General features: G+C 40.2%; 1 protein-coding gene across 2 annotated transcripts in view; it reads right to left on the bottom strand.

Annotated features, from left to right (window-relative positions):
- Positions 1 to 17,552, bottom strand: part of MSR1 (macrophage scavenger receptor 1) — a 37,237-nt gene extending 19,685 nt beyond the window's left edge. For both annotated transcript variants that reach the window (XM_045019121.1, XM_045019122.1), the window contains exons 1-5: positions 17,499 to 17,552; positions 14,875 to 14,997; positions 12,760 to 12,870; positions 6,403 to 6,827; positions 3,982 to 4,075 (exon numbers count right to left, since the gene is read on the bottom strand). In XM_045019121.1, the coding sequence (XP_044875056.1) occupies positions 3,982 to 4,075; positions 6,403 to 6,827; positions 12,760 to 12,870; positions 14,875 to 14,980 (736 nt within the window). In that variant the 5' untranslated portion in view covers positions 14,981 to 14,997; positions 17,499 to 17,552. The remainder of the gene's footprint in view (positions 1 to 3,981; positions 4,076 to 6,402; positions 6,828 to 12,759; positions 12,871 to 14,874; positions 14,998 to 17,498) is intronic.
- Positions 17,553 to 26,181: the final 8,629 nt, after the last annotated feature.

The raw sequence follows: 26,181 nt of genomic DNA, 5'->3' as shown, positions 1-26,181 counted from the left end.
TGCCCCAGGCCCCGAGCCCCACAGGGGCCCCCACGAGAGTTTTTCGGGGCCCCTGGAGCGGGGTCCCTCACTCGCTCTGGGGGGCCCGGAAAATTCTTGCGGGGCCGGGCGCAGGAGCTTCTTCACTCCCGGTCTTCGCCGGCGGGAGGGTCCTTCCGCTCCAGGGCGGAAGGACCCCCCGATGGCGAATTACCACCGAAGACGGAGCGGGACCCGCCGTCGAAGTTCAGCTCGGTCTTTGACGGCGGGGGGCCCTTCCGTTCCGGGACCCACCGCCGAAGTGCCCCAAAGACCCGCGGCAGGGGGGCCCCCGCCGCCGAATTACCACCGAAGACCGGGCTGCACTGGGCAGAATCCTCTGGGCGGCCCTGTACTTATGAGGAATTAATAGTCAATTATTTTATTCACTGTCCTCTCTTATTCTTTTAGAAGGGAATAATCTTTCCCTTTATCTTCTTTAATTTCTAAAGTGTATTAATTATGCTATAGATTTTAGCAAATAAAGCATATAGAAAAATGGTAAAAACCAAGACAACATACAAATAAACTACATAGAGTTGCTGACAGCAAAGGTTAAAGTGAATTTGTATTCTACTCAGCATTTAAATTCACATTCAGTGAGCTGAAACAGATCTATTCCAGTACACCATATTACTAGAGAAATAGAATCCAACTAGAGTCTATCTGATATTTATTTAGTATATTTCTCAGAATCTGTTGGGTTTTCTTTTAAACACACACACACACACACACACACACACACACACACACCCCGTAGCCTATTGGCAATTTTTGGTTTTTTTTGTGTTTTTAAAATGAAATGATTTGTCTTCATCTAAAACAAAAAAATAAGCAAAGTCAAGTGTTCAGTATGCCATCGATACCACCAACATACAGTTATCAGCCTGGGTGCACCAGTTATTAGGCAGCTGGGAAGATTGTTCAGCAAGCTAATATGAACTAGATCCATATAGAATGGTTCATATTTTCTGAATTTAAAGCAAATCTTTTCTGTACAGTAGGGTTTAGATTCGATCAAATAACCTTTTACCTGGCTCTGCACATGATTGTAAACGTGACTTTCTGAGTATCCATTACGTGTACCTTGTTCCCAGTATTATTCATTATATGACAGCCAACGTACCTCTTAGCCCATGAGCTCCTTCTACACCAGGGGTTAGCAACTTTTCAGAAGTGGTGTGCCGAGTCTTCATTTATTCATTCTAATTTAAGGTTTCATGTGCCAGTAATACATTTTAATGTTTTCAGAAGGTCTCTTTCTATGTCTATAATATATAACTAAACTATTGTTGTATGTAAAGTAAATAAGGTTTTTAAAATGTTTAAGAAGCTTAATTTAAAATTAAATTAAAATGCAGAGCCCCCCAGACAAGTGGCCAGGACCCAGGCAGTGTGAGTGCCACTGAAAATCAGCTCGCATGCCACCTTTAAAAGAATTGGACATGATACACTGTTACTGTAAATCATGAATTTCTTACATATGTGAAAGGATAGGCTTATCATTTTTCATTAGCAGTATTCAGAAAAAGATCAATCTGTCATTGTGGTGGTTCAAACACCATAATATTGATAGGGATACTACTGCATGCAAGTGAACTAAGTATAGCCCCCATTTAGGACGCTTAACCAAAGACCTAGAGGTTGGAGTTTTTAAACCTTAATTCCTGAAACACAGGTGGTCATGTTTGGGTGGAATGCACAGGAAAGGAACTAAAGGTGAGGGAAGAGGATGAAAATGAAACAGCATAGCTACTTTATGCAATTGAGTGAAAAAGTGCACTTTCATAGCAATATTCAAAGCAACATATAAGAATGTATTTATTAGAATAATGCCTAAAGAATTCAACAGAAAGGATATAATAAAAAGGAGGAAAACAACTACACGATCTTTGAAACACATTTTACTCCACTGTAAATGGTCAGGTTTCTTTCTAAAAGTATAAACTGCTCAGCTGTCAAAGAATGGGGAAGATAATTATTTTTTTATCATATGTTTTCAGTGTAAAATCTGATACTTTGTGTAAATCAACTGCAATAATATATATATGTTGCTCCATAATATACACATACCTTTACTTCTGTTTAGGTTTATTTTCTCTGTTTTTGAAGACTAAATCAACCCTGCAGTTTGCTATTGTGAACCTGCAGCTTGCAATGTCAAACGCACATTCTCACACTGGTTCCAATAAGAACCAGTCTAATTTCTTTAATTCTCTAACAGTGTCAACATCATTGCAGGACCTTGTTATGTCATTTGACATAACCAACCAGAGCAATGCAAAACATCTGCAATTCTAAACATTACCATTAGATGGGTACATTGTATATTATTCATGTGAGTGTTACACCATAATAGGTGGTTTTGTTACAACAAGAAACATGAAATAGAGATTTGGATTTTTTTTTAAACTGAAAAATTTAAAGTATTTTCCTTTTGTTTCAGTGAGAATTTGAAAATAAAGTTTCATCTCATCAGGGGCAGCTCTAGGAATTCCGCTGCCCCAAGCAGGGCGGCGCGCCACGGGGTGAGTTCTGGCGGTCGCCGCTCCCGCGGCTCCGGGGGACCTCCTGCAGACGTGTCTGCGGAGGGTCCGCTGGTCCTGCGGCTCTGGTGGACCTCCTGCAGGCATGCCTGCGGATGCTCCACCAGAGCCGCGGGACCAGCGGACCCCCTGCAGGCATTTCTGCGGGAGGTCCGCTGGAGCCGCCTGCTGCCCTCCCGGCAAAATGCCGCCCCAAGCGCGCGCTTGGTGCGCTGGGGTCTGGAGCTGGCCCTGCATCTCATGAGAAAATAGTCTCGAAAAATGTTTATTTTTTCTGCTTGTTGTCTGATCATGCTTTCATTTACTTCTTGATAATTTTCTAGCTTTTTCACATTAATTGTCTCTCTCAAGAACAATCAGCCTATAGACCTGATGTGACAATTATCCTCACCATCTTCATTTGGAGTTATGGGAAGTAAAGTTAAAGGAATGTGCAGTCCAATGTGTGCCTATAATTGCATTTTTAATCTACCAATTTAATTGTATAACTTTCCATTTTTTTCAAGACTAATGCTCTCTGAAAGATAATTAAGTATAAAATTGAGAAAAAAATCCAGACAGTCCTGGACATTTAATTCCTTTGGCAAATAGTCAGAAAGAATGACATTTAGGTCATTATCCTGCATTGAAGATCATGTGGGTGGATCTCCATTGAAGTCAAAGGGTTTCTGCCAAGTTTCAGGAGTTAGTACATGAAGTTCTCAGTGCAGAATCTGTCCTTCAGCAATCTATGAGCCTAACTCATCAAAGTGATGTTCCAGCTTTTTCTTGTTGTAACACCATTGAAATCAAAGGACTTGCACATATGTAAAACTGGAGTAACACAATGGCAAATCAGTGAGCTTCTCAAAAAGAATAGACATTTATATAAATAATAGCATCTCATGAATCAGCTTAAGGCTTAGCAATGCTCATGCTTCAGGGTTCATCAGCAAGGGTGAGGAATGAATTTACCCCTATAAAGTAGTATTGCCTCATTCGGCAAATATGAAGCCACTGCTGGAATCAGGAGACTGGATTAGATGGACCATTGTTCTGTTTTGCTACAGTAATTCTAATCTTGCTAATAATTATTACCTACTTGAGCCTGTAAACACAAATGAGCATAACCCTAAATTCATGAATAAGTGTTTGCAGGATTGGAATCTATGGGAATTGACATTGCTTGAGAAATATGTCCTCTATTTACCACCACAGCACGTACAGGATCAGCAGTTACAGTGACAGCTTCCCTTATCTGTTTAAACCCTGTCCTTTCTTGCCGCTTATGATAACTTTTAAATATTTTTAACCTAGTCTCATTACAAGAACCACCAGAAATTACCTTGCACTAATGTAATATTCCTTAATGCTACTGAGTGCTCCCAGTCTTTTAATCTGTGGTCATTTGTGATATTATTCAAAAGTTTCACTTCACCTTTAATGTCCTGCTCCAGATTGCTTTGTTGTTGTTTTATGGTAACAATGGTTGCTGATGTGTTGTACCAATGATCCCACAGGTTTGTGATAGCCTGTAAAAATATATTAGCATCGTTAGGTATTTCATTCTAACACTGATGGTCCAAGACTTTACTCATTTGAGTAATCCCTTTTAATTTTTTTTATATTGTTTGGGATAGACTTGGCAAATAAAGAAAAGTGAGAAAAGAATCTGACTGGGAGTAAATCAATTATGCCAGTGAGAAAAGACCACTCCCCTGAGCAAGGTTTCACAAGTTTGTGCCCCTTATTGATATTAAGATATTAAAATGCATTAAAACTCAAATAATACTTTCTGGCAGTTCAGGATTTCTTGTGTGAATACAGTGTTGTTCAGTTACTAGAAATCAGGTTAGTCTTCCCTAGAACATTACCAAATTATTACAAACTCTTAGTAGACTATGTCAGATTCTTTCCAACTTGACGGAGGTGGCCAAGATACACAATGCAAGGTGGATGGGATTCAGAAGTGCTCAGTATTGGCCTTACTCTGCTCCCATTGAGGTCTGTCTAGCTCGCAAAATGCCATATAAAACTAGGGCTCAGTTCTTCCAGCCTCACTCATGTAGAGTAGTACTTTTTTTTTTTTAAGCAGAGCAGCTCTATGCCATCCCTACTCTTTTGGGGAAAAGGGAGTCTTTGAGTATGTCTACACTGCAATTAAACACTTGCGGCTGGCCTGAGCCAGCTGACTCAGGTTAAGGGGCTCAGGCTAAGGGACTATTTAATTGTGGTGTAGATGTTTGGGCTCCAAGCTTTGGGACCCTCCCACCTCATAAGGTCCTAGAGATTCATCTCAAGCGCGAATCTGAATGTCTACACCACAGTTAAACAGCCCCTTAGCCCAAGTCTCATGAACCTAAGTCAGCTGGCACAGGCCAGCTGTGTTTTTTAAAGGCAGCATAGACATACCCTCTATGTCCTTGTGATCCTCAGCTGCTTTAAGTTATGCTAGGGATCAGCTCATTCTCCTGGGAGGCTCTTGAACAGAAGGAATGAAAAGCTGCCTTAAAGCCCCACCCACTGTTTAGTTGCACTGAATGTATCTTGGCCAGCTGAGGTTTTTGCCCAGGAAGCGGAAAGTGATTGTGAAGTGTTACCATTATAATTTTGCATTCATTTTGCACATGTGTGAATGACTAGTTTAGAATGTGGTCCTTGGTTTTTAACATTTAGTTAAGTACAGTACGTGCATGGTTATGCTTGAAAACTTGCTGCAGAAAGAAGGGTACATTATATTTGTCTAAAAGAAATAGTCAATGTCTGATTGTTTATTATATTGACTAGTGTACAGGACTATAGTCACTAGTAAGAGTCTCTGGGTACATTTTTTCCAAACTGCCTAAGTAACTTGGAAGTAGAATTGGATGAAATTTTTTGGCCAATACTTTTTTTCCTCTGAAACATGCAGATTTGGATTGACTGAAACATTTAGTGAATTCAAGTCCATTTCACTGAATTATCTCAGCTGAAAAAACAAACAAAAGTTCTGAAAAAAAAATCTTGTTCTGACATTTTTTAAACAAAATGTTTATTTTTTTTATTTGAAATGACTTTTCACTTTGAAATTTAATTCACTTTTATTTTAAAAAACTTTTTAAAAGCTTGAAAATGAAGCAAGATTCTTCCTTTCAGGTCAAATAATATGTTTTGTTTGCCCCCAAATATATATTATTTCAAATTTTCAGTTTGCCAAAAATTTTAAAACAGTTTCATTTTGGTTGAACCTGAAATGTATTTTTTTTTAAATTTTCCATCAGTTATTTGCAAAGCTCTACTTCACAACCTACGTCTCATTTACAAAAGTGATTTAGGCATTTAGAAAGCTATGTCCCATTGACTTTCAATGAGACTTACTCTCCTAAGGGACAGATTTTCAAAGGTATTTATTTATGCACCTAAAGATGCAGATAGATGCCTAGCAGGATTTTTAAAGCCTAAATCCCATTGGGATGTAAGTAAATGAACAAAATGTTAACCCACCAACATGATCTTTTTGGGACAGGGCGATTTTTCAAAAGGGCATCCTTCCTTTTGTGGATGAAAATTAGGATAATTTCACTAATTATCTCATGGTCAGGTGCAAATCAGGTAAGTAGAAAGAGGTCTAGGTTGTCTGATTTGCATATGTAGTTCATTTTCCTGTTGCAAAAATATGAGAACGAATTTTGTAGGTATAAATTGCACTTGCAGAAAGAAAAGCTGTTCCCTCTGCCCTTCTGAAAATGTATTTCAAAATAAGTCATAAGAACAACAATCTGACCATCTACAAGGCAAAGCTAATACCTTTTCTTTGCCGGTGGATGGGGGATCCTATCAATGCCTTAAATCTTGTGACAAAATCAGTGTAGCTTCCTACCTCTTGCTGTTTAAGGAACACTCCTGTGTATTTATTGTTCCTGTCTTCTGCAGCAGACTGAACATCAGCTAATGTCAAATTCAGAAACCTAAATGAGTTCTGAATATCTTCTATCAGCCTCCGAAAAACTTGCATTGCTAAGGCTGAGGTGTTAATCTGAAGGCCAGCCTCCCAGAGCTTTTGTTCAGTTGCTGTGCTTAGATTTCGGAAATGCTCTGACTTTTGGTGAAGGTTAGTTTTCAGCTCTGAAATCTCTTTGGCAATTTGATGTAAAGCTTCAGTGTGAGCGATGATGATTTTTCTCTGCTCTTCTCTTCCTTCTCTTGCTTTGCCAGGAGAATCTCCATTGAAGCACCGTTGTATGTTATTCTCACTAACTAGGTTAGTGTCATTCTTCAGGTTCTTTTCCATCTCGGATACATGAACTGAATAAAGTTCCAAGTGAAAATACAACTGTTATTGCTAAGTTCTTCAATTATTTAATCACACAGGGTTCTGAGATAATGAAATCAATAGATTAAGTATCAAGACTGTATAATTTGTTCTTAAAGAAGTTATCCAGGACCTTAGCATTCCATGTATTATGGGTTAAAATTACTTTGTTCCCACAGAATTGGCATGGCATGTGAGATGATAAAAAATTTAAATAAACTGTATTGTAAGAAAACCACACGGACCTTTCTGAGTGTGATCTTATTGTTACCCTGGTCCTTTCCCTCTATCTATTTTTGCCCATCAGTGACCTAATTTATAGTTTTGTACTTGTTCTTAAACCTCTATCCTGCAAGGACCTCCACACAGGGCCATGGTAATAACCCACCAGGGAGCTCAGGCCACCCTGCCCTGGGTAGTGTGCCCTGGGGGCAGGGACATGGGCCAGGGGCTGCTCTCAGACCCACCGGCTGCTCTCAGGCCCACCAACCCCCCGCCCAGGAGAGGTGGAGGGTCCAGGGCTCCCCATAGAGGCCTAGGCTCCCTGTGCAGCTCTTATCATGGTCCAGCTCCAGCTTCCAGCCTGGCCAGGGGGCAGAGGATCGGGGCAAAGAGGAGGAGCAGGACCGGGGCCATTAAGAGGGACCATGCCTCATTATAAGGGGCGACTAAGACCCACCTCAGTTCCCCCACTGTGAAGAGGTTGGTACTGTGATCATCAGCTCCCCTGCTGTGAAGCGCAGTCTTTGGCTACACTACACTGCACTTGCCTCAGGCTTGCAGTTTTGAGGGGCAACATGGCCACCTGCCCCCCAAATTATGCCCATATTAAAAAATGAGCCGGCATGGACCCTTTAGTCCCCCTGGTTTTGACACCCCTGCCAGAGTGTTTCTCTCTTTCTCTGGTCCAATTAATATTTAATCATTATACAAAATGGAACAGCTTCAACAGGAGGGACTGAGAGAGAGAAAGATTTTACAGTCTGATAGGACACTCACTTGCGATGTCCAAATTCATAAGGCACAATATTTTTCAAAGTGATTAACCACTGAAAGAAACTACCAAGGAAAGTGGTGATTTGAACACATCAAACAATGGAGAAACCAAGACTGGATGCTTTTCTGGAAGATATGCTTTAGTCAAACACAACTTATTGGATTCAATACAAGAGTAACTGTATGAAATTCAATGACATGCACACAGGGGTCAGCCTTGATGATCTAACGATCCCTTCTGGTCTTAAAATCTATGAAATTATGAGAACTGCTCACTGGAAACAGGGCTGGTTCTAACTTTTTTGCCACCCCAAGCAAAAAAGAAGAGCGCCGCCCTGCCGTACCCCCTCCGCGAGCGTCAAGTCCCCACCCTCCCGCTGCGCCCCCCGTCCCGCCTCCGAGTGCCGCGCCAGCCCCCGCCCCCTGAGTGCCATGCCACCCTAAGTCCTGCCCCCCTCAGAGCCCCGTGCTGTGCCAAGCCCCCGCCCCCACTATGGAGCACCGTGCTGCCCCAAGCCCCCACCCCCCTCTGAGCGCCACACCAGTTCCCGCCCCCTCAAGTGCCACACCGCCAAACCAAAAAAAAAATCTGCAGCGCTGGCCTGACGAACCAAAAAAAACCAAAAAACTGAGCGCCGCCCTGCCCCAAGGTGCAGCCCCAAGCACGTGCTTGGTCGGCTGGTGCTTGGAGCTGGCCCTGACTGGAAAAAAAATCAGTGAAATTTATTTAAGTGGCTAACGTTAACCACCTACATTTTAAAAGTTTGTCCTTGAGCCTTGGGGTAGAGACCATGGATAAAAATATGACAAAACCCCCATTGATTTCAATGGGGCCGGGATTTCCTCCACATCTCTACTTGTTTCGGTGAAGTGGCTTGCATAATTTGGATGCTTGAAAAAAACAAGAATAGACGTAATTAACACATAGAGCTTGTCTTAGTCCTTAAATGGAGCTCTTCTCTTCTGAATATAGATTTTGCTTTTCAAATCTGACATATATTTTAAAGCAGCCACTGATAATGACTCTTTTGGTGAAGTTAGTGTTTTTGAAAGGTGCTGGATTAACCGCTAGCGATTTGAAGTCTTTTATTTATTCAAAGAATATATACAGCCTAGGCAGTTGCATACAAATTTGCCAGTACTGCACACCAGTTTTCTCTGTGATGGTCTAGAAAGACCACTTCTATCAAGGAAAGACTACGTTAATCTTTAAATTCATTCAGTCTCTCGATAGGATGGCCAACAGGGGAGCCAATTAATGTTTGTTGTGATGAGATGTTTCTGAGACATTCACAGCTGCTCAGTACTGCACACTTCTAGGATCTTTTTTATTTTTACCCCCACTGGTAAACTTGTGGGAGAGTAAATTAATGGCCACAAGTGTTAAGTGCCTTATGTGATACATGATGGGGCAGAGTTAAATCCTCTATGTATTGTGTCATCTCTCTACTTCTCAGAACAATTCTGAAGAGATATAAAGGGGCAGGCTGATTTTTCAGCATCTATTTCATTGGAGACAAGTTCCACAACTTAATTCTAGATGCAGATAAACTGACACATGCTTATTATTCATGCCATGCAGACACAGTGGGTTCTGTATTGTTGGTGAAATGGGTGCTAATGCAAACTGAAAAAAATACTCCCATTTTTAGAAATTTTGTCTGCATAATAATCAGTGATTGTAGTTTACATGAAATGAAACATTTTCCGATCAATCAATGTCAACATTAAAAGTAGCTTGTTTGTAACTATTTCCTTTGTGTTTCCTTTAAAAGCTTTTTACTGGAAATGTAGCTTTGATTTCGTTGAATAGGACTGCAGAGAGATTCCAGATTTTCAGTGGTTGGTTCAAGGCCCTGCATCCAAGCACTGTAAACATGTTCAGCCAAATGTATCCCTGATGTAACTTCATTGACCTTAGTGGAGTTACACCAGTGGTTAATCTAGTCTAATGGCTCTGTGTGACCATACATGAATCAGGAAATAACAGCCTCATTGGAGAGAAAGTAAATAGCGCCTACACTAACTGACTGTGGGGGGATTTAAATATTTTTTGTGAACTATATCTTCTCAGTTCCACTCTTGTGACTCTCTCCCCAGGCACATTTGCCCAACTGAGAAAGAAACTTGACTGTAAACATATGTATGAAAACTGTTATTGCAGGTTGTAGCAGTTGCTAAAGTGATTTCTCCCAAATCTGTATGGAAACATGTATTGTACATTTCCAAGCAATATGAGACAAGTGCCCCGGGTAAGTGGTTAGTGCCTGTGCTGCCATCCAGCAAACTGGGTTTGATTCTTTCTCTCTCATGCTTCAGGCTATTGGGGAGGGGAGGGCAGGTGTTGCAGTGAAGATATTCAGCTTGCAGTCCTAGACCAGCACTTATAATACCAAATGTGATACTTGTGGAGAGCAAGAGCCTGACCAGGGCTCCCCTCTCTCTTCATGGTCCCAGACAGAAAGGCTAAAGCTCTTCCCATGATACACGTGAGGTTTCAGAAGGATACTGAGTAACTGGTCTGATGTTAGTGGGATATTGCTGTATTTCTCTCAGTATCTGGGGTGATGGGAGAAGTGGGGGAGGGAGAAAAAAGAGAGGAGATATTGCATAAAATGGAGTTCCAGAGAGCCTCAAAGTAAACATAGTGCAGCATCCTGACCTGATTTGGCAATAGTTTCATTGTGGATTGCATTACTACATGACTACAGCTGTTTGACATTTTTCAAATTTTGATTTTTTAACAAGTTTTTCTGGAGAAAATTCAAGACACCAGTTCTTCCTTCTGGTCCCCTAATTTTTGGATTTTTAAATGATTTTTCAGTCATCTCTTGGTGACACTGAATCATAATGTTTCATCATGACAATTGGGGCTTGTTGAAAAATTTAGAACTAACTATTTTCCCATTGGAAAAAATAGATTTCGTCCACATTTAAATTTTCTGTGGGAAAAGACTGATTTTGGCAAAATATTCCACTGGGAAAATCATTTTTTCTTTTTTAGAGTCAGGTTGACATTTACTTCTGTATCCACCTGAGCCACTGTGGTGCCTCATGGTAGCTGTTGTTCTGGGTCCCTCCATCTCGCATGCTCCGCTTTGGGGCACACTTCCTGATGGGACTACATTACTCCTGATACAGGCCAGTCTATCTGTGGCTGATCTGCCAATATGCTTCTTTGGACTCCTCATGGGACAGGGAGAGCAAAGCACTTTGATATGAACGTTCCCACTGTCTCTGTGTTGCATCATGATATACTGTATATGGGGAACAAAATGCAATGCAGATCTGGATGCTAGATAATTTTTATTTTCTTGTCAGTTCTTAGAAAGTCCCATTTTAATTGGTAAAAAGAAAATTACAATAGTCATAATGGTAAAAATCTATTAAGTGTATCATAAAAAGAAATGAGTATAATAAAAGAGTATTTCTTGTAGCAAAGAACATTTGAATGCCTTTCTGTACTCAGGATTTAATTAAGATGTACTGTAGGCTATTTTATTTAATCTGTCAATATCGATTAAAGATTTGCACAGATTTTTTGCCACAAAACTCAATAAATGACAATTTTGGTGTTCCATTTATATTGTCTTGTGCTTTTCACAGTTCTGTCCAACCCACACACTTTTAATCTTTCAGTATCTTTATTTGTGATTCCTAAAGGATATATTTACTTTGACTGTTTCTTTTCAGGGCTTTATCCAAAGTCAATGGTTTATTTCCATTAACTTCAATGGTCTTCGGATCAGGCCCCAATCATTACACAAAGGAGTTCAGTTATTTACATATTAATGGAATGTTTTCAGGAAGATGTAGCTTTGCCTTATTAGCGATACAAAAAGCCAGTTACTTGAAACATATACAAGGGATATGTTTATTCAGCAGTAAAGAACCTTTCTGAAAGAGAGAGAGTAAAATATCACTGTAAAATTTGGGAAGCATGTACTACGAAACAGACATTATTTTAACATAAGACAGCTCCAGCAAGGAAAGAATTTTAATGATCTTTAACCTTACACGGGGGAGTGGTTTTTATGTACAGAAAAAATGCCCCAGTCCTGTAAGGAGCTCTATGTTGGTGGATTCTTCACTCATGTGGTGCCTCCATGGAAGTCAATGGCTCTGTGTCAGCACAAATGACCACCCGTAAGCAGCATGGAACTCCATGCAACAGCAGAGTGTTACTATTGTACTTTGAAACAATGTTCATGAACAATCAGAGGGCTCATAACTGACAGCTTTCTGTTAGATGTGATTAGTACATTTTAAGGCCTGAAGAGCCACATTGATCATCTAGTCAGACTTGCTACATAGGACAGATCATAGAATTTACTGCCCAACAATTTCTTCAGTGGAGGGAATTTATTTATTTATTTAGCTACATATGTGAAAACTATCAAGCCCAATAATTTGTGATGGAACTAGAGCATGTCTTTTAGACAGACATCCAGACTCCATTTCAAATCTCCAAGTTATGATGAATTTACAGCTTCCTTCATTAGGCAGTGTCAATGGTTAACTTTGTGTCTTATTTCCAGTTTGAATTAGCTTTGGATTTTCACCTGAAGGAATTACTCAATGGTGCTCCCAGAGGAAATGAAGGTTGGTTCTCAAGGGAGGCAGAGAAAGGCAAACATGACAACCAGTATATCTAGTCTAGTGCACAAAGAAGGCAGCATTGTTTTTCTGGAGCAGTGACAAATATGGGTGGATGGACACAACTGCTGGGGCTTAGTTGATCCAGGAGCATTAACCATCACTGCATTAAATTTGACCCTAGTATACCCTGCGCATTCAAATCCTAAGTCATACTTTAGCTCTTCACTGATGTAAAAATCATTCCAGGCATAATCATGCTTTACTAAATCTCTTGTTTAAGATGACCCATTCCTGTTTGTTTCCTTTGGTATAATAAATAGAAATGTTTACCTGCTAGTCTGATGATTACGAAGACAATGGCAAACAGAAGGAGATAGAGAACACTGAGGGCAAACATAAAACATTTCTGTTTTCCTTGAATATCTGGGACCTTTTTTGGACCTGCAAAGAATTAGACATAGAGGGTTCAACCACATAGCCCCTACTCAGGCAAGATTCCCATTGAAAATAATGGGAATTTTGCCTGAATAGACTACAGAAGGAGCCTGAATATATAGTATTACACTGTAATTTTTCTTGATATTAAGAAATGTTGAACCCCCTAAAAAAAACTTTAAAATAATCATGGGCTATTAATTAAATAATAAAAATACTTCAGGAAACATGTTTTACAGTTGATAAGCACCAGTGATTTGAATAATAAAAAATAATGCCAATTCTCACAGTAGGACTAGTGGTCACCAAGATCACTAAGAAAGGTAGATTTGTCCTCTGGTTCTCGCTACTAGATCAAGCACTCTTCTGACTCCAGTTTTCTTCTGAGATTTCTCCTTCCCGTACTCACCTTCCTCCTCCCCCACCCTCAGTTCTTGATGTTAAAGTGCCATCATTGTTCCCCCCTTAATTGACCTAAGGAAGAACATATAATACATCCTGGTGCTGTATTATCTTTCCTCTCTGGGGGAAAAAGGGCCGAGAAAGAAGCTACATCCGGGGCACACTCTGGTAGGAGGAACAAGGGATGGCACTAGAGGCCTGTCCAGTACAGAGGCAAATGGCCCCCAGGTGGATAAGCCGGGACTCGTGCAGATATCCACCCTCCAGATCTGCCTGGTTTGAGGGGCTGATGTATTCCACAGAGAAATAAACTCCAGGCCCTAATGGAAGAATTGAGAGGAAGTTAGTGAGGAGATCATTAGATACTTTCCTCAGAAAAAGCTCCTCTTTATGAGTTTTTCTTGGGGGCGTAGGCAAAATCTGGGATGCTGAAATTACCCTATGAAAGCTGGTAACATTGTGTGACACTGTTAGCTGAAACAGGATTTCTTTTTAAACAGAAGTATATAAAGGAAAGATAAGTGAATAGCCCTCACTTATTTCTCAATTTTAAACTACACTAACTATTGAATGCTATTGCAATGGATTCAAGAAATATGGCAGTATGAGAGGTAAGAGAGAGACTAAAAGTAAATGTATGTCTGGTTATCAAGTTTAAACTTTGCTTTCATTTTTTTCAACTCTCCCATATCAAATATCTGGTGTTATAGTTCTCTTCATGAAATCCCTCAAGGATATTTGTATTTATAATTTATATTACAATGACTAAATTACAAGAGGCAAGTTAACAGGGTTTTGGTTTCAGTTTTTTGTTATTTTACAGTTGGATATTGCATTGAAAAAGCCTTTTGGAATAATTGTTGCTTTTTGAAAGAAAATAATATGTTTCTCTAATTTTAGGAATTGGGGTAGCAGACACATACCAAACTAGATTGCAGGAATTTCAGGTACCTCCAATGTTTTAGTATCTAAATATAATTGCCTTTTTTAAAGGGCAAATATTTTGATACACAGGACCAGATTTCAGATTCTGGCTTTGCTGACTGTCCAAACAGGCCATAAAGTCTTGTTAAGTGAGCAACTGAGAATTCCCCCAGCATGGAAAATTACATGGCTGTCTTAGAGCTGAGTCATCTATTCCTGGCTCCAATAGAGCGAGAATGATGAGGGGAGGAGGCGTGGCCAATACATTCCCAGGGTATGGAACAGACCCTGTGGGGCCATTGAGAAGGGGCATTATATAGAATACCCTCAAGGAAAGGGCTGATCTAAGTTGTGCCATGAGCCAGATTGACTCCTGGAAGCTTTGGGGCTGAAATAAAGATTTCAATCCCTCCATACCATTTGGCCATTGGATATGTAAGAGCATCTCCACACAGCCACAATAGGCAGATGACTAAATGTTCATATAGGACTTAAAAGGTGAAGATGAATTTCATCCTAAGTGAGTAACATAGTCAATATAAAATAAGTAATGTGTCGTTTCAAAAGGAAAATCATCTAGGAAGAAGTGTATCATTTTCTATTGAAATCTTTTAAATAATAAGTGTAATTCTCTGATGATGTAGGAATTAGCAGGGAATCATTCTATTCATGCGAAGTACTTACGTAGTGGAAGCAATGCTTTCTCAGACAGGGTTTCAAATTTGACGCAATCAAAATGCCGGTCTGTGCAGAAAATTCCAGCTGAATGATCTTCCTCACAACTTGCCATATTTTGAATGTCAAAGGCTAAAATAGTCCATAAATATTTTAAATCTCTTTTACGTAAATATTTTTTCACAAATAACAGCTTAATCAAACATTAAGGCCCCAACTCAGGAAAGTATTTATGCATGTACTTGAGTTCACTGAATTCTTACGCTCTAACTGAATGAGAACATACCCCCAAAATGGTAGTTCTCTTCTTCTAATAGAATGTTATGGGTTATTCACCTCTGCTAGATCAAAGCTTTAGATCTCAAAGTATTTTACAAAGGAGGACACTACCATTATCCCTAGTGGCCTGAGGCAACTGTGAAATTTTGTATAATGAGGGAAGGTTCCCCCCTGACAGTTGCAAGCAAATGTCATACACCCTGAAACAGGATATTTGATCACACACATAGCTACCTTCTCCTTATACAGCTAATATCATTAGTGATTGTTAAGTTATAGAAACCCCTTAAAATCTATCCAAAGTATGTCTCTTTAAAAAAAAAAAAGATTAGTATTTATGCCCATTTGTATAGTGATGATTCTGCAATTTGGACATGAATCAGTTAGGAACTCTGATGAGACCAAAAATCATTTTTAATTTTGATCTACAGTAAATAGAACGTTAATCAAAGTTTTCATAGGACATTAGTATATTAACATAATATCTTCTAACACCCAGACATGCCAGTGCCCAGAGAGCTGTTATGGGGACCAGAAAATGTCATTTCTTCTTTTGTGGCAGTGAAATTTCATTGTATTGATGAGTCTTGGGGAACTAAATATAGGGTTAAAGAACTTGCATGTGATGGACCCAGGTAATTGTATTTTAATATGTACTAAACTTCTTTATTTCTAAGAGAAATATTCCTGATATCTTAAAACTGTAGTGCATTATTCAGAAGTCAGTGCTGAAATGATAACCTGCTCAGAAATATTCAAATGAAACCACACATGAGTTTACTTTCTTAGCTCCTGCAGTAATTCAACTGCATTAAATTATCCCTTTCTAAATTTAATCCTGAATTGATATAATTAAATACTACAACTGGATACAAGATAGATCTAATAAAAAAGGTTTCAACTGAGATTACTTATCTTTTCTGCTACCACAACTGACTGGGTGAGGAATTTCCAATTACAGGTAAAGAACTTAAATGTCTGCTGAGCACGTATAATCTATAACGAAGCCCACTCCCAGCAAAAGTGAAGCATATCAACAATACAATCAGTATATGAACAGGAGCCCAAAAGTAAATGAGATGAAAAGTATTAAACAACTCTGAAAAATATTGCAGAAGTCAGAGCTTAACTTGTTTTAGATTAAGCTAATCCTTTTGAAAGGCTTTCCAAGTTTCTTCAAAAAGAAAAGAAAAGAAAAAAAATCACTGACATCTAACTTCACTGTAAAAGTTCACTTGAAACATTGATGATACCTATATTTATTGGAAGTGAGAAGAGTAGACTCAATCTTTTATTTATTTCTATTTGTGAGGTGAGGGAGATTATCAGTGAGAACACTAATGAGAGAACAGATGGAAGGGAAAGTTTTGAGGAACTAAGAGTATTGTAAACTTTGGGCTTGGGTTACTAAAAATCCAGATTACAATATTTAATAGTTTGCATGTTGATTATCCACAACAATTTTGATTTTTTTAAAGCAGTTTGATGATGTTTTAGTGCAGGAAACCATAAGAAATTTCATTTATGATTTACTATGCTAGTTACATGTATACAAGTCAGAAATTACTTGATAGTGTGCTTTGTGAACTAGATAAAAATTATATATCCCATTTGCATGGATGGAAGAAAATGCCATTTTTGTTTTGCTATCCTACATTGAAAGTAGACATTTCATTTCATATCCTATAAAGCTGTATGTGCATTTCCTACATTCACTCTGCCTTTCACATTTCTTTCCCCGCACTAACAATGTAACACCAAGCACAGAGGTTACTATTAAAAGCCAACATTGTCCAACATCTAGCACAAAATTATTTCCTATTCTATGTTTAGGAGGAAACTATGGTATTTGAGATGGCACTCTGTGGTAACTGGATGGTGCTTAACAAATAAGAATAAATAACAGTTAGTAATGCTGATTTTTAAAGGGGGACTATTGTATACAGTTAGAAATGTCTAGAAATGTTTGATCTGCAGTCCAGCAATTTGATACATTACAATAACTATGTTTGACAATCTACCCAGCATGACACAATTTATTAATTTTAAAATATTACTAAAAGTACAAAGTAAGATATTCTGTTTAGGAAGAAAATGCTTTCACAAAAATAATGGAGATTTCCAAAATTTATTCAAAGATAGAATACTATGCCTTTCTTTGCTGATCTCACTGGATATTTAACTTCCCTTGAATCCTACATTATATATAACATTTTTCTATTAGCTGAAGAAGAAGCTGAGCTGTAATAGAGATGCCTTTTTAACACTGAGGGGAGAAATGTATTTTTAGGACTTTCCCCTTTCTCATTAAAAAAGGATGAAAATGTGAGCAATAATTAAAAGATGTTTTTTACCTTTAGTCTCAATGGAAGGAGAATTGACTTATGCAGCCTCTTTCTTTTCCGTAAAACCTGAAAACTGTAGTTATATAATACCTTTGCTTCCTCTTATTAAGAAAAGGAAATGAAATTTCCTCTTATGACTAGAGTTTTAAAAGCTGATGCAGCATCAATACTTATGTAGATACTTGAAGATAATATTAATAAGTTTATCCTTATGTGGATATCTCCCTGTGTATCAACATGAGAACACCTTGGGATCTTCAAGTCTGAGAATACAATGTTTAATAAGTAATTTGCAATAAGTTATTTGTACAACTGTTTAATTATAGTTCTCTCATATATTATTTACCCCCAATTATTGTGAAGATTATGGCTATGATCCTGCACAGACTTAGGCGTGTAATTAACTTGAATAGAATTTGTTTTCAGTGGTAGTATTTACATTTCAAAGATATGCATGTGCCTAAATCTTTGCAGTATCAGAGCAATAGTGCCCAAGTCTGTGCTCATAAGTGTAGTGTATGGTTATTATTAATCATGGTGTCATATCCATGTGCTAGATCAGTGATCACCAACTGGTCAATTGCGATCGACTGGTCAAGCCTAGAGGATATCCCAGTCAATTGCGATCTTCATTGGCACAGTGGGGCTGCCGCTAAGACAGGCTCCCTGCCTTCCCCAGCCCCATGCTGCTCCTGGAAGCAGCCAGCGTAGCCCCAGAGGGCAGGGGTCTCCCTCCGTGTGTTGCTCCTGCCTGCAAGCACCACCCCCACAACTCCCATTGCCTGGGAACAGGGAGCTGTGGCCAATGGGGGTGGTGCTTGCAGAAAGGGGCAGTGCATGGAGCCATGTGCAGCACCCCACCCCCCCAAAGGCCACAGGGGAGCGTTGGCCAAGGTAGGCAAGGAGCACTCTGAACCCCTTCCTGTATCCCAAGCCTCAGCCCTGACAACCCCCTCCCAGGGCCAGCACCCCCAGAGCCAGTACCCTGTACCATCTCCTGCACCCCAACACTCTGCTCCAGCCCTGAACTCCTCCCAGAGCCTGCACCCCCTCCTGCACCCCAGCACTCTGCTCCAGCCCAGAGCCCCCCCTGCACCCAAACTCCCTCCCAGGGTTTACACCCCTCACCCCCTCCTGTACCCAACCCGCTTCCCCAGGCTCAGCCCAGAGCCTCCTCCCACACTGCAAACCCCTCAGCTCCAGCCCAGAGTCCACACCTCCTCCCAAATCCCAACCCCCTACCCCAGCCCAGTGAAAGTGAGTGAGGGTGGGGGAGAGCGAGTGATGGAGAGACGGGGTGGGAGGATGGAGTGAGTGGGGCAGGGCTTTGGGAAAGGGGCGGGGCAGATCCCGGGTTGCCTTTAAATTCAAAAAGTGAGCCTTTAAATTCAAAACGATTGGAGACCACTATGCTAGGTAGTGTCACAGTAACTGACTAGTAACTAGATAGATTGTGGAATCCGGCACGGTTGTTCTTCAGTATTCATACACATCACTCTGAATGAAATTCACTGAAAATAAGAGTCAGCCAATTAATAAAAACAAAAACAAAAACACCCACACACTAAGGCCATAATTAGTGTGTTAATTATAGTTTTATAGGCTCAGACTTGAAGTTCAGAAGTGATTGCTATGATTATTTAGCGTGGGGCAAACTATGGCATACAGGCAATTTTAAGCCAGCCCATGAGTTCCTGCTGGGGAGCGGGATCTGGGGCTTGCCCCGCTCCGGCACTCCAGCTGGGACGCTGGGTCGGGGGCCACAGCACGCGGCTCCCGGAAGCAGCCGCATGACCCCGCTCTGGCTCCTACGCGCTTGAATGGGAGCTGCCGGGGTGGTGCCTGCCGATGGGGCAGCATGCAGAGCATCTGCATAGGAGCCAGAGAAGGGACATGCCACTGCTTCCGGAAGCTGCTTGAGGTAAGTACAGTTCAGAGCCTGCACCCCTGAGCCTCTCCCCACGCCCCAACCCCTGCCCCAGCCCTGATCCCCCTCCTGCTCTCCAAACCCCTTGATCGCAGCCTGGAGCACCCTCTTGCACTCCAAACCTCTCATCCCTAGTCCTACCCCAGAGCCCGCAGCCCCAACCAGGGCTCTCACTCCATCCTGCACCCCCCAACCCCAATTTTGTGAGCATTCATGGCCCGCCATGCAATTTCTGTTCCCTGATGTGGCCCTCAGACTAAAAAGTTTCCCCACCACTGATTGCCCATCAACATAGCTGAATATCTGGGTGTTATCTTTTCCCAAAAGCAATCATTATTTGTGTTTTAGGAGGTTTTGTTATTAATTTATTTTATTGTATTATTTTCCTCCATGTGAATGGACAAAACTGTTTGTGATGGTTAGATCACAGAACCCCACCCCCCTTGGATTCCAGTTCAGGTGAGAGGATCACATGTCACTGTAAGACTTCATTACCCACTTGCCAGAAAACACATATACAGGAAGACTTGCAGGTAAAACAGATGGGCGTGTCCGGCTCAGCAAGACAGGGTGCTGGAGTCCTGAGCTGGTGGGGAAAGCGGGGGCAGAAGTAGTCTTGACATATCAGGTGGCAGCTCCCAAGTGGGGGTTATGTGATCTAACCCATCACACTGTTTATGAGCAGAAGCCCACAAATTTAGGAAATACACAGTTATGTAGTAGTAAAAAAAAGTGAGTAATCTAACCTAAAGTAAATACCATATACCCCAAGAAAGAAGTGGGTAAACTCAGTTCAGCGAAATTTACCCTTGACTACATTACTTGAAATGTGATACTTTCCTTGTCAGAATTGAGACCATACACAGACAAGGAGACAAAGTTTGTATAACCGCAGTGGGAAACAGCTAGCGGTAATGGTCACTGTTAAGAGTCACCATAACCAATAGTAACCATATAATGGCATTCAAGATACCATTATACTTTCCTATATTTAAAATACCAATCTAGTAAGATAATTTCCATTGTCTACTTCCTTTTGACTTTTCCTGCTGTTAATTGTGTAATCAGTAACATCCAGAAAAGGAAACTATAGGTGGTAGTTTTGGTATCCCTGTACATTATAGCATTTCAAAGTCTTGCATCTAACGTGCATTTTGGATGATACCAAGTTGTTTCCTCCTCCGTTGAAATAATTTTTATTTTAAAATCTCATGATTTTGAAATGACTTTACCAAAAAGCAGGTCACAAATTGGGAGACTTCAGCTTAGGGTGACTACCCATCCGCAATTGGGTTGGAACAGTCCCAAAATGTACATTTCAAGTGCTGGCCCCGGGCTGAATGACTCCAGGACAGCATTTGTCCCAGATTCCCTGTGGCACCACTCCGTGCCTGCCTGAGGCTTACGGGTGGCACCAGCCTCTTCCTGGTGCGGGGGAGGCCTGAGGGAAGCCTTAGCCCCCTTCACCATGAGCCCCACCCCCCCTGCCCCTCCTATTCTCTAGAGGCCCTGCCCCCGGCCAGGCCAGAAGCCAGAGCCAGGCAATAGTAAGAGACACCCAGGGAACCCATGATACTGTGGGGAGCCCTGGAGTCCCAGACCCTCCACCTGCTGCTCTTGGGCAATCCAGCCTCCTGCCCAGGGCAGGTGGAGGGTCTGGGTCTGCCCAGAGTGGCTCAGGCTCCCTGGGTGACTCTTACTACTTCCTGGTTCCAGCTACAACCCTGGCCAGGGGGTGGGGCCTGGAGGGGGGAAGAGGAGGAGCAGAGGGGGGCACAGAGAAAAAGTGGGGCTCCTCATGTGTCCCATTTTTGCATTTTGAAAAGTTGGTCACCCTAGGCGTGTGAAAAACTGGCATAAAGTTTCTCTGTGCTTCCCCAAACTTTGCAGTGCTTTGCATGGGGCCAGTCCCTACACATAAATTACTGTAGCCTAAATAATGCTCTAATACTCAGAGAATGGCCATAAATAGTTTAAATCATGGAACTGCAGCAGAACAGAGGACATACTCCTTACCCCTGCAGCAGAGGTAGTGGGTTGCACAGGAATCTCTACTCTGGTTCTTTGTCAATGGAGGATACTCCTTGCACTGGGGTTATTCTCCTGTTATGCCCACCCATTCTCCTGTTATGCCCACCCATGCCAGATTTCACTGTCAGTGCAATGCAAAATTATAGTCTTCACGGTAAATAAAATATTTAGCATTTCAGCACTCTCTCTCTCACACACACACATACACACACACTTTCTTAATGATCTTTCATCAATATATTAAGAAGGAAGAGAAAAAGGGTTATTTAAAAATGTTAAATGCTGATGTAGTTCCCGAAAGTACTGTATGTTTTATAATGGAATAAGGGTCTATGTGAGGTCAAAATAGATTGTGCAATAAATGACATTTTTCACCAATAGCAGTATTTTATGCTTACTAGGTTGGTGCCAATCAGTCTTCTCTAAGATGACTTTATGGGAAATTGTTAGAGATTTTGTTGCATTCTAACAATAATAGATGAGCTCACAAAATGGCCTAAGATATATCATGGTGCAAAAAATAAAAAATTATTAGTAGAAAATAAAAGAAAAAATCATTAAAGCACATGAAAACTGCATGTCTTTCATCAAAAATATAACATGAGACTCATCAGCTAATTACCAACAGTATAAATTCTAATATGCTGGTTTAAAGGGAATGCTTGCTATATAGCTGATTGTGGATTTTCTGCTCAGTTTCTGTGTGCAGCATCATATCCTGTATCTGATAGATACCAGAACTGTGACTGTATGTTCCAAAATGTTTTCTGTCACAAAATCAGATGCCTACCAAGTGCGGCTTTCTTAGCCCAAGAGATTTGTATAGGTACTGTAAGGTGTTTTGACAAGCCTAAGCCCAGGCTCTTTGCCCTCAGCTCCCCAGTTCTGTAATATTTTTAATACAGAGGAATGGGATACAGAAACTGAAAGCAGGAGTCCATCCAGTGGTAAGAAAATGCTAGGCTGCTAAACAGCAAATGGAAGGAAAAATTGTATATATTTTTACACAACTTTTCTATTGTCTATCAAATCTATTCCAATATGGAATGTAGTTGAGTCACTTGATAAAGGAGAGTTAGAACATTTCTAGGGGAAAAAAAGGAAGATAAGTAGTCATTTGGGCAGCAAAATTAAAACCCGGGGTACTAGTAGATCAAAATAACTGTATTTACTTATGTTAGCATTTGAATGCAAAAGTTGTGTAAAGAATATTAAATACTGTCTCTAAAATCTAAGGTATGAAAACGTAAACCCCTCTATACCAGTTATTCCTGCCTTTTTCCATTCTGTGACTCCATGTTACAAAGTTTGGGAACCTCTTCTTATTTACTTATAAAGAAAGGCAGTGTGGTCACCACTCCTTGGATGTGTGCGTGCACAGCACATAATTTACCTGACTAAACACATAGACTCAGATTTTTGAAGCTTATTTTTAGAGTCACAAATTCCATTCATTTCAATAGTGGTTGCACAGCTAATTCCCTTGGCTGTCTTTGGAAATCTCAGCTATGATTTTTTACTGAAATGACTATTGGCAATTACATACACTCCAAAATCATAAGTAAAATGCACAAAGTCACAAAATAGGCTTAAAATCATTATATTAAAAATAATAAGGTTGTATGTCTTTTTAGTGACCATATGATCCTTTTTGTGCCTTTAGAACTCACATTTTCAAGATGGTCTCCACAATCATAATATGTAGAAACTTTCTTTTTTTTAAAAAGGTAGACATTCCCAGCTCAGTCACTTGGCTCCAGGAGTTGTGACTTGGAAAAAAAATCCAACATTAATATCACAAGACTCATGGGGGGGAAATGACAAATGTTACTGCATTGTCTTTGTTGTATCTGTTTCTCTCAATTGTTCAACTCACTTGTGTAATTTGCAAATTAGGTTTGTAAGCTGTTCAGGGAATGGACCAGGTCTTTCTATATGTTTGTACAACACCTAGCACACATGGGGCCCCACTGATCCTAACTGAGACCTTCAGGGTCTACTGTACTACAAATAAAATAATAAATGTGTTCAGATTACAAGAAATAAAATCCTGTAAATAGAATTAAATGCTGCATATTATCCTGTAGCACAAAAAAAAATCACTGATTATTTTTTTAGAGCAATTAAAAGGAGAAATTTTGGAAAGCATAGACAAAAACACTCAGGTCAAGATCACATATGGGACTACCCACCTATGACAAGAAAATCTAGGAAGACTTTTGCGATATAATTACAAATTAGAAAAATCTGTCCTTCAGAGGGCATGTTGTACATGGCTCTATTAGCTTGTTCGAATTCTTCCTCTAACATATATCTATGGAAATCATAAGCAATAGAATGCATTTATCTATCTTCCAAACATAAAGCTATAAAAATGATAGAAGTTTAGAAGCAGAAAAAATTATGCAAAGAAATGTTTATCTGGCTAATGTTAATGCATAACCAATCTTCACTTTATATACATAATGCAGTGAGAAATAAATTAAATGACAGATGGCTTTTCCCTTCCCTCTTGCATGTTGAAGCATGACTATACAAACAACCTCAGTCACTGGCAGACACGTGCTATGGAAGCACCCTGAAAAGGGTAGCTAATTACTTCTGTGTGGGAACAAAAATGCAATTGCTTTGTTTATTTTGAAATTACACACACAGTGACCTGTGAAACAATTATTTGTAATGTAGAACCAAATCTGAGTTCATCTTTAGGAGTATCCAGTATAGCAATATATGTGTAACCCACATACTTAACAGGATTATCTCTTTAAGAGATCTAGAGAGAAGAAGGGGCAGAGGAATGAGTTGTGTCTGGCTCATTTTGATAGGCAGATACATGTGCCCAGAAGTTTCTGGAATTTGGTGCAGTAATTTTGTGTATGCTCAATAGGCTCCCTGTAGCTGGACTCAGACTTTCTTGAGGGCAAATAGTCAGGGTAGCTGCTTTACAAAAAGACGTGTGACATGAGTGGGTTGGAAGAAGCTTAGCCACAGGAGGAGAAAACAGGCTGATTTCCCCTAACTCTGAAGCATTTGGCAGCGTTCGTTACAGAAAGGTGGAATTGGGAGGAAAGCTACCTTCTTTTGTTTGAATTGTGTACCTTGAATGTTACTTGATTTTTGTCAAATTGTCTTAACCAGTCTGGTTCACCAATGCTCTTCTTATTTAAAAGTGATGATAGGGAAAAAGTCATCTATATTTTGCTATTCTTAGTTCTCTGTTTTTCTTGTGACAGGATTTTTTATTTATGTACTTAATGTACTTATTTATGTACTTAATACTGATTGGTTGGTTAATTAGCTGAGTGGTTCCACAGTCCAGCAGAAGAGGAAAGAGAATCTGTGTGGGTTCCAGTTGGAGATTTCTGTAAGCAAAAGGAGGGATGATATTACTATGGTGTTTTTGACTCAGCAGATTGTATAGTGTTGAGGAACAAAGATAATAATAGTAATAAATGGAGATATACCTATCTTATAGAACTGGAAGGGATCCTGAAAGGTCATTGAGTCCAAGCCCCCTGCCTTCACTAGCAGGACCAAGTGAAGATTTTGCCCCAGATGGCTCCTTCAAGGATTGTACTCACAACCCTGGGTTTAGCAAGCCAGTGCTCAAACCACTGAACTACTCCTCCCCCTCAAACTCAGCTGAACTCAACCTAAATTTTTGGTACTTAGAGTTAATTCTCTACATTTCTGGGGGACTGAGCTACTTATATTTAAATGTTTTATCTATATTTATGTATATCTGTGAAGATAATATATGTGGATTATGATGTAGTCTTATTATTGTAGTAGATAGTAAGCTATTATGTTTCTTTATCATTATAAGATTTTATCAAGTTGGTACTTAAGAATTAAGTTCAATCTTTTTGTTCTTTTTGGACCTAAGTGTGGGGAGTTTGACCCTGTGCAATTCTTGCTGAAAGTCCTCAGTGATTGAATTCTGGGTCTGCGTGTGCTTTTCTGTATGAATTGTGTTGAAGCACTAGAAGAGAGGTGATGAAGTAAACTCTAGCCCACCCAAAGGTTACATAAGCAGTAATTGACACCCCTTTAATGACTGCATGTGTAAGTGAAGGATATTTATATTGAGTTTATGAATAATGTTGACATGGACTCAATAATATAATTAAAAGGGTCACTTTCTCTAGATCTAGGCCCAAACTATCCCAATACCCTATGAAAAAAATATGGGAAGGGGTAAATTGCCCTACCACTGAGGGAACAGCACAAAGATCCACAGAGGTATTGAGTTCCAATCTCATAGGTCCCAGGCCATCTTCATGGACAAGACTGCCTTTATTCACTGCTACTCATGTTCTACCTGTCAGTATTCCTCACTCAGGAGCTGGGCTGTCAGGTCCAGATCTCAAAAGGTATTTAGGCTCCTAACTACCAGTGAAATACCTTTGAGGATCTGTACTGTCAGTGATATATCTATTCCCTCTCCCTGTGATACATCTATTTTCCTCTCCCTTCCATGGCAGCTAAAAGACACAGAATCGAAGATAATGCTGCTCCCACTATTGTTTCTGGTTGATTTTCTTGTAGAAATTCTTCTCACTTCCCAGGAATAGGAGTGGTTGCTCTTCAGTCCACCCCCACTTCAAGCCAACAATCTCTGCAATGTACAGAACCCCACTATGTGATATTCACACACAAGGACTTTCCGAGAAAAGGGGCATAGGCACCTGTTCACTTTGCACTGTGTTTGGGCTTCTCTACTCCTTTTCACTA

This window comes from Mauremys mutica, chromosome 5 (assembly GCF_020497125.1).
Source record: "Mauremys mutica isolate MM-2020 ecotype Southern chromosome 5, ASM2049712v1, whole genome shotgun sequence".
Classification (NCBI taxonomy): domain Eukaryota; kingdom Metazoa; phylum Chordata; order Testudines; family Geoemydidae; genus Mauremys; species Mauremys mutica.
This window is presented reverse-complemented; position numbering and strand designations above follow the sequence as displayed.